Source organism: Dipodomys ordii, unplaced genomic scaffold (assembly GCF_000151885.1).
Source record: "Dipodomys ordii isolate 6190 unplaced genomic scaffold, Dord_2.0 Scaffold118, whole genome shotgun sequence".
Lineage (NCBI taxonomy): Eukaryota > Metazoa > Chordata > Mammalia > Rodentia > Heteromyidae > Dipodomys > Dipodomys ordii.
In genome coordinates, this window is record NW_012267334.1 from 1,969,618 (window position 1) to 1,978,166 (window position 8,549).

The 8,549-nt window shown below is 58.6% G+C and overlaps 1 protein-coding gene across 1 annotated transcript; it reads left to right on the top strand.

The window, feature by feature from the left end:
* Nucleotides 1-2,606: 2,606 nt before the first annotated feature.
* Nucleotides 2,607-6,026, top strand: Fam69b (family with sequence similarity 69, member B). Its single transcript, XM_013029404.1, has 5 exons — nucleotides 2,607-2,943; nucleotides 4,615-4,722; nucleotides 4,815-4,976; nucleotides 5,126-5,949; nucleotides 5,990-6,026. Exons 1-4 carry the CDS (start codon nucleotides 2,878-2,880, stop codon nucleotides 5,936-5,938), a joined length of 1,149 nt encoding a protein of 382 aa, XP_012884858.1. The 5' UTR covers nucleotides 2,607-2,877; the 3' UTR covers nucleotides 5,939-5,949; nucleotides 5,990-6,026.
* The last annotated feature ends 2,523 nt before the right edge of the window (nucleotides 6,027-8,549 follow it).

The window sequence follows — 8,549 nt, forward strand, 5'->3', positions numbered from 1 at the left end:
CCCCCCCCCCCAGCCCTGCTCCTCCCTGGCTCCGGGCTTGGGTGCCCCGCGGGGGTCCTGCCCCGGCCGCCTTCATCCCTGTCCCCTTTCCCGGGAGAGGTGGGCGTGGAGGCGGGCTGCGGCCCTTTGTCCGGCCCCGCCGGCCGGTGAGGCTGACCGGGACTGGACTGGCCCAGACCCCGAGCGCGGCGAGGTCTGCGCCGTTCCCCGCGCGGCCGGCTGAGCTGCGCCCCAGTGCTGAGGTGTACCTTGAGCCTCAGTTTCTCCGCTTGGAAACAGCCTCCTGGACACAGGGCCTGCTGTGCTGTTGGTGTCCTCGGGCGCCCCCAGAGCGGCACCTTCCTGCTCTCGAGAGCCGTGGGACTAGACCCTGGCTTCCCCGCCTGTCCCCAGCCCTACCTGGGCTGCCCTGGGCTGGGACCCGCTTGGGGACCCGCGGAGGCCCAGTGACTTCCCTGGGAAAAACCCACGTGAGACTAGACAGCTGGCCTGAGACCCACGGAAGGGCTTGGCTCAGGGTCTCTGGGGTGGCCCTAGTGGGCGATCCCCAGTTCTGGGTCCCCCTGTCCAGCCTGGCTCAGTTCCCTCAGGGCTTAGCCCAGGGCCACAGTTGGTGAAGCTCTGAGTCCACCACCTTATCTTGCCACAACAGCACCCCACACCCACTGCCCCGCGCCCACCGCCTGCTTCTCCACATTCCAGTTTTCCCTAAGGACAGAACCTGTCCTTCACCTTCAGAACCTTCACCTGACAGAAACAGCCCGGAGTTTAGGGCAGAGGCCCAACCCTGGCCGAGGGCTAGCAGAGCCTGCTCCCCAGCCGAGCATCCTAGACCCAGGCTGCTGCTCTGAGGCCCTGGGGTCCCCCGATGCTCCTCCTGGGGAGCAGAGGGAGGCCAGCCAAGAGCCTGTGGCCTCATTCTCTGCAGGAGCTCCCATCCCAGCTCTGAGTAAATCAGGGCAGGGAGGGCGTGCCCGTGGCCCAGTGCTGGCTGGCCCCGTGGGCAGCTTCTCTGGCAGCTGGTGGACAGGAAGTAACTAGCAGTAGGCCTCCTGTGGGGTGCTGGGACCCCTTGGCCCAGCGATCCTGCATACTGATGAGGCTTCTTGACTGGAAAACCTCAAGGCCAGTCTCCACTGCCAGCCAGCTCTGAACACCCCACAGTGCCCTTGGCCTCAGTTTCCCTCAGGTCACAAGGGAGAGACACCTGTGTGTGTGTGTGTGTGCGCGCGCGCGTGTGCTTGAGACACAGTGTTGGCAGATAGCTTAGACTGGTCTCTTAACTCTTGCTCTTCTTCAGCCTCCTGAGGTCTGGAATTACAAGCATGTACCACTGCGTCCTCTTCATGAATTTGGTGCATTAAGCACATGTGCAGTGTTGTACAGCCGTCACCACTGTCCATCCCCAGGCCTCTCACCTTCCCAACATTCACTGTCCTCTTAAATGCGCCCCCCCACGGTGCCCTGCCCCCAGCACTGACCCTTGACTTCCTGCCTCGATGGATTTGGTGTCCCTGGGGACTGAAGTAGAATCCTGCAAGATTTCTCCTTCTGGCTCAGTTCTCAGCCTCAAGGCCCACTGCTGTTGGAGCATGTGTCAGACTTTTTCTCCTGCCTGCCGCTGAGCCCTGTTCCCCGCTGTGGGGGACGTTGCCTGTCCTGCCTAGACACCAGACTGCCTAGTTCTTGCTGCTGTCAAGAACTTGGGGTGGCCGGGCGCTGGTGGCTCACGCCTGTAATCCTAGCTACTCAGGAGGCTGAGATCCGAAGGATCATGGTTCAAAGCCAGCCTGGGCAGGAAGGTCTGTGAGACTTATCTCCGATAAACCATCCCCAAACCGGAAGTGGCGCTGTGGCTCAAGTGGTAGAGCGCTAGCCTTGAGCGGAAGAGCTGAGGGGCAGCACCCAGGCCCAGAGTTCAAGCCCCATGACCAGGAAAAAAAAAAAAAGGAAAGAACGAACAAACAAACCTGGGGTAGACTGGGAACATGATGTGATGAGTGTCTGCCTAGCACGCATGGAGCCTGGGCTCACTTCCTCAGCACCACATACACAGAGAAGGCCAGAAGTGGCGCTGTGGCTCAAGTGGTAGAGTGCTAGCCTTGAGCAAAAGAAGCTCAGAGACAGTGCCTAGGCCCTGAGTTCAAGCCCCAGGACTGGCAAACCAAAAACCAAACCAAACCCAAAACAACTCAGGGTACAAGTCTGTGTCCGTTACTGCTTCACTGGGCGTGCTGGGCTAGGGCTGGCCCTCCAAAACAGGTTCTCCTGCTGGTCTTGGATCAGCTGGGACTTCCTGCCTTACACAGACCTGGGTGGCCACATGACCTCCAGCCTGGCAGCTCAGCAGCTCACTTGACCTTGTACCAGGAAGTGTTAGGGAATGAGGGTTGGTACAAGGAATGTGTGTGCATGCATGTGTGTGCACATGCTGGTTTTAGGATTGAACTCCGAGCCTGGGTACTGTCCATGAGCTTTTTTTTGCCTATGTCTGGAGCTTTACAGCTTGAGCCACAGCTCCACTTCAGCTTGGTGATTAATTGAAGAGTCTCTTGGACTTTCCTTCCTGGGCTGACTTTGAACTGCAGTTCTCCAATCTCAGCCTCCTGCATCACCAGGATTACAGGCGTTACCGCTGGCACTAGGCCTTTTAAAGTTTGTACCTGCTCACAAGAATCTGGCTGCAGACTGACCCTGGTGTGTGCCAACATGGCCAAGGAGCAGAGGGGACGGCGGGACGGCCAGTGAGCGGGTGCTGAGCTGGGGCAGCCCATCTTGAGGGTCCTCAGGTGGTCTTTCCCCCAGCAGGGCCGGCTCCCAGGCCTCAGGGTCAGGTATGCCCTGCTTATCTGGCTGGGCATCTTCGCGGGCAGCTGGATGGTCTATGTGCACTATTCATCCTACTCGGAGCTCTGCCGCGGCCACGTCTGCCAGGTGATGATTGTAAGTCTGCCTGGGGCTGGGGCTGTGGCAGGTGAGGTGGAGCAGGGGTGGGGGTGAAGGGAAGCAGGAGGGGGCAAGGCTGCCGTAGCGGGGCACCTCCTCCCAGGGAGGCAGTGCCAGGTTGGGGCTGTCCCATGAGGCTGTACACCCAGGAGCCTGCGTGGAAGTAGCACAGAGCTGCTTGTTGGTGTCTGTGGATGTGGGGGTGACACCCCTCCTGAAGGCTGGTCCTGGGGCGTGGACCCCACCCCGTCCCAGTCTGTGGGTGAGGACACGAGGAGCTGCCTGTCCCCCCTCTGTGCAGACTTGCCATTCCCTCCCCAGGATGGACATGGTGCCCTTGGACAGCGGGGAGGGGAGACGCCCCCCGCCTGGGTGGCTATGGTGGCTTCCCGCAGGTGGCCTTGGGTTGCTGGGGCTCAGGCTGTCGTGTGGAAGGCCTGTAACCGCGTTGAACGCTAGGGAAGGGCCTGACCCAGAGGCAGGCTTGCAACTGAAGAGCCAGTATCATTTCCTGCTGCCACCGGACAGCCACTTCCTCCTGGCTCAGCTCTGGCTCCTACACCCAGAGTGGTGGTGGGGTGTTCAGCCTCTCCCCCACCCCCCCAGGCCTGGCTCCATAGCAGCAGTGATGCTCAGGATCAGGGACTGCCAGATTCCATGCCCCCAGGAGGGTCTCAGGAGTCTGGCTAGTTGGGTAGCCTGGACAGAGGAGGAATGTGGGGCCCTAGGAGGGCGTCTGTCACCAGCTCTGACACGGAGCAGCCCTGAGGAGCTGGAAGTTAGTTACCTTCTCAGCATGGGCCAAGAAAGGGGCCTGTGGCAGTGTACCACAGCAACCACAGGACCAGGTCCGCACCGTGGGGTTGCTGTCTTACTTCAGTCTAGGGTGGGCTGAGCCAGACCATGGTCTGAGGATGGGTGGAGTGACCTGACACTTGCTGAGCCGCTGCCTGGGAACCTTCAGCCACTCTGGGCTCCAGAGCCGAGCCGTTGGTGCTAACCTCATGCTCAGCCCCAGCCCCCCATACTTCTGTCATCCTGAGGTCTAGATGTCCACGATCAAGGTCCCTCTCGTGGGCCCACACTTTCACTGAAGATGGTGGTCCAGTCTCTTGGAGGGGACCTCTAGCTGAGGCAGGGCCTGGTTCTTCTGAGACAGGCTCACTTAAAGCCTGGGCTAGGGGGTTGGGAAGGCGGCTCAGTGGTAGAGTGCTTGCCTCACACGCATGAGGTCCTGGGTTCAATTCCTCAGCACCACATAAGGAGAAAAAGCTGGAAGTGGGGCTGAGGCTCAAGCAGTAGAGCGCTTGTCTACAGCTGGAGAGCTGAGAGACAGCGCCCAAGCCAAAAAAAAAAAAAAAGCCTGGCCTGGAAGGCCTGTCAGGTGGCAAGGCCTCTGGATCAGCTTCAAAGGCCAGGCAGCACCCTCAGGAGCTGGGACACAGGGACCTTGGGTCAGCTGTCACTGGCAGCAGCCAGGCCCATCCTACGTGTGCCAGGACTCAGAACTGGGCACAGTGGGTGCTGGGGCAAACTGGCAAGTGTGGCCAGCTGTGGGCCAAAGTGCCCACTCTCACAGCCACCGATGGCAGCTTAGCCTTGCCAGTTGGCCCCCTGCTCTGGGGCCCCGGGGGGAGTGACCACAGTGGGCACCTGTATGTCTTTCAGTGTGACCAGTACCACAAGGGCATCATCTCTGGCTCCATCTGCCGGGACCTGTGTGAGCTCAACAGGGTGGAATGGAGAACCTGCCTGTCCTCGGCTCCAGGGTGGCAGGTGCAGGGCTGGGCAGGGCTGGGCGGGCCTGGGTGTGGCCACATTGCAGTGGGAGGGATCACTTAGCTGGAGTACCTTCTCATCTTGTCCAGGTGTATAGTGGACTTTGGCAGGACAAGGAGGTGACCATCAAGTGTGGCATCAAGGAATCCTTGAACCCTCAGAACCCCCGGCGGGAGCTGGTGCTGTTTGACAAGCCCACCAGGGGCACCTCCATCAAGGAGTTCCGAGAGATGACCCTCAGCTTCCTGAAGGTCAGCGCACCTGGGTGTGTGGGTCTGGTTGGGCTGTGATGTGTCCAGGGACATGCAGGCCCCTGGAGCTTCAGCTGCTGACAAGCATGCATGAGGGTACGTGCTCCTGCAGCTCTAACACCTGCCTTCTTTTTGGGTTCTGGTGCCAGGCGAACCTGGGAGACCTGCCCTCCCTCCCAGCGCTCGTGGGCCAGGTCCTTCTCATGGCTGACTTCAACAAGGACAGCAGGGTGTCCCTGGCTGAGGCCAAGTCTGTGTGGGCTCTGCTGCAGCGAAACGAGTTCCTACTGCTGCTCTCCCTGCAGGAGAAGGAGCATGCCTCTCAGCTGCTGGGCTACTGTGGGGACCTCTACCTTACTGAGGGCACACCCCATGGCTCCTGGCACGGGACCACACTGCCACCAGCCCTGCATGCAATGCTGCCCTCTGCCCTGCACAGAGCCATCCAGCAGTGGTTCAGTCCTGCTTGGCCCTGGCGCGCCAAGATTGCCATCGGCCTCCTGGAGTTTGTGGAGGAGCTCTTCCATGGCGCATATGGCTCTTTCTACATGTGTGAGACCACACTTGCCAATGTGGCCTACACGGCCACCTATGACTTCAAGATGGCTGACCTGCAGCAGGTGGCACCCGAAGCCACTGTGCGACGCTTCCTGCAGGGCCGCCACTGTGAGCAGAGCTCGGACTGTACCTATGGGCGGGACTGCCGGGCACCATGTGACAGGCTCATGAGGCAGTGCAAGGGTGACCTCATCCAGCCCAACCTGGCCAAGGTGTGTGAGCTGCTGCGAGACTATCTGCTGCCGGGTGCGCCTGCTGATCTCAGCGAGGAACTGGGCAAGCAGCTGCGTACCTGCACCACACTGAGCGGGCTGGCCAGCCAGGTGGAGGCCCACCACTCGCTCGTGCTCAGCCACCTCAAGACCCTGCTCTGGAAGAAGATCTCTAACACCAAGTATTCCTGACACCTGGATGCCTCCAATGCCTCCCTCCTTATCCCTCCAGCAGGGGCCGGCCCCGCCCTCCACCACTCCTCACCCAGGCAAGCTCCAGTTGGGAGGGGACCTCACTTAGAACTCATGTAAATAAACCACTTTTATGTGACGCATGGCATGTGGACCGCTGGATCCCCCCAGAGTCCCAAGCACTTAGCAGGGAATGCAGCAAATGCAGACCACAGGCCCAGAAGCCAGCTTCCTCACCCCACTAGAGAGCCAATTAAGGGGCTGTATGTCAACTAAGTGCTCCTTTCTACCTCTGGAGCCTAAAGTACAGTGACCAGGCTTCAAGTAATGGTGGACTGAGCAAGACAAAGGTGTTCCAGAAAGGGGAGGTATAGCAGGGCCCTGGTGGCTCATACCTCTGACACTTAACTATTCAGGTGGTCTAAGATCTGAAGACCATGTTTCAAAGCCAGCTCAGACAGTCCACACTCCAGTTAACTTCCAGAAAACTGGAAGTGGCACTGTGCCTCCAAGGGGCAGAGTAGAGTGCCAAGCCTCGAGCAGAGCTCAGGGACAGCACCCAGAGTTCAGGCTCCAGACCCAGGGGGAAAACAAAAGGCGACATCCACATAAACATCTTTTAATAACTGGGACATAAACCTCACCATGCAGGAAACAGCAAAAGACAGTATATTTTGCGCCCAGGGGCCCAGCTAGTGGCGTAGCGTATTCCTGTGACCCCAGCTACCCAAGCCAACAAGGGCAGCTAGCCAGTGGCGATGGTACCAGGAACTGACAGCAAAGGGCAATGTACCCTTTACACGCCAGCACACAAACCCAAGTTCATCCCAGAGGCACTCAGCACTGGCGAAGGGGACTTGGCCACGACAGCAGAAACCAGCGGCAGGGCGGCCCTGCATCATCTCTGGAAAATGAAAACAGATGATGGTTGGCCATCTGTGGCTCGGGCCTGTAATCCTGGCTGTTCAGGAGTCTGAAATCTGAAAGGCAAGCCTAGGCAACAAAGTGCTAGCCTGGGGAAGTGGCTCAAGTAGTAAAGCACTAGCTGTGCGCTAGCAAGCCAAGCATAGACCAGACCAGGGCTTTTCTGGAACCAGGAAGTAACTTTTCAGGTGATTCAGTCCTAGGACAAGGCTTGGCTGTGTGCAGTCTGCTCCACACCTCAAGGGTCCCTCCCCTTCCCCCAGCAGTTATGCTGCCAGGTGTTTTCTCATGTCTCCCCTAACCGCACCAAGCCATGCTTGTCTGGGGACACTGCTACATCCCATGCTTCCATTTTGGCTGTGAAATGTTAGGCTATAAACCATTCTTAGTGCTCACTGGCTTCTGAACACTGAGCGTAGAAATAGCCACTTGCTCTCTGCCCCGACGTCACAGGTGCAGCATGGCAGCTGTGCCCGTGGTGCTGGTGCGTGCGGGACAGCGTCCGCAGGGCAGTTGCTCATACCAGCCGCAGCCAGCCTCCTCTTCTTACCTGGACTAGGCCAGCGGTGGCCACCATTTTGGCCTTGACTTGCACTGTAAGCAGACATAATCACCTTTCTCTCCTGAAATAGAGAACAGCCAGTCAGGGTACAGCACTCTTATTCACGGGACACGCTCCTGTGGAGGAGGCTGCACCTCTTCACCTCCTAACTTCTATTAGCTGGTTAAATATCAGACAGCAGCCAGGAGAAACATTAGGACAATCTCACAAATCCTCATTTAACTGTGGTGGGGGCAGAACCACCATTCCTGATGGTCACTGGAAGATTACAAAGTCCGCAGCTCACTGCCTTGGCAATGCTCAGCAGTGTGACTACTACCTTCCTAGAGAAAGGAACTTGCCCTATTACCCTTGGAACAGCCTGGTCAGAGTGGGGCTGATCACGCCCTGCTTTCTCAGGGAGTGAACTCTGGAGGCTACTATTTTCAGCAAGTCAACCCATAAGTAAAAGTTCTTTCACCTCTTCTGGCGACTGCAGCATGGACACAATCAGGTGTCAGGCTACTAATCATTCAGATGTTCACAGGTTAGAACACTGAGCGTAGACATAGCCTCTCTGCTCTCTGCCACCTGTGGACACACGTGTGACACTGCAGCCACACCTGCAACGCCTCTAGGGGCAGCATTACGGTGAAGTCACCCATGCTTTCAAACACCAACTTACCCACGATGTCAGCATCTCCATCTCCTTACAGATGCCTAGTTTCCTCTGAAAATTCCGCACAGGTCAAGGCTAGTCCATAGTGGGACCCTGCAAACGGTCCCAGAGGGCTGCTCGGTCATGTCCGGAATCTCAGCTGATGCCAGATGGGGCAGAAAAGTCTCTCAGGAGGCTGAGATCTGAGGATCGCGGTTTAAAGCCAGCCCCGGCAGGAAGGTCCGTGAGACTTATCTCCAATTAATCACTAGAAAACCGGAAGTGGCGCTGTGGCTCAAGTGGTAGAGCGCCAGCCTTGAGCTGAAGAGCTGAGGGGCAGCGCCCAAGACCCGAGTTCAAGCCCCACGACTGACCAAACGAGCGAAAAGCTGTGCGCGGCGCTGTGGCTCAAGTGGCCCCTCACTAGTGCGGGTCGAGAGCGTGCAAGCCCGCGTCCGACTCCGCGCGCGCCGCTCGGACCCGCGCCG

What these genes read in the sequence shown, in the direction of transcription:
- Fam69b (XM_013029404.1), top strand. Translation starts at nt 2,878, where the DNA reads ATGGTCTATGTGCACTATTCATCCTACTCGGAGCTCTGCCGCGGCCAC. An exon ending in ACGTCTGCCAGGTGATGATT is followed by an intron (nt 2,944 to 4,614) that starts GTAAGTCTGCCT and finishes TATGTCTTTCAG; the next exon opens with TGTGACCAGTACCACAAGGG. An exon ending in TGACCCTCAGCTTCCTGAAG is followed by an intron (nt 4,977 to 5,125) that starts GTCAGCGCACCT and finishes TTCTGGTGCCAG; the next exon opens with GCGAACCTGGGAGACCTGCC.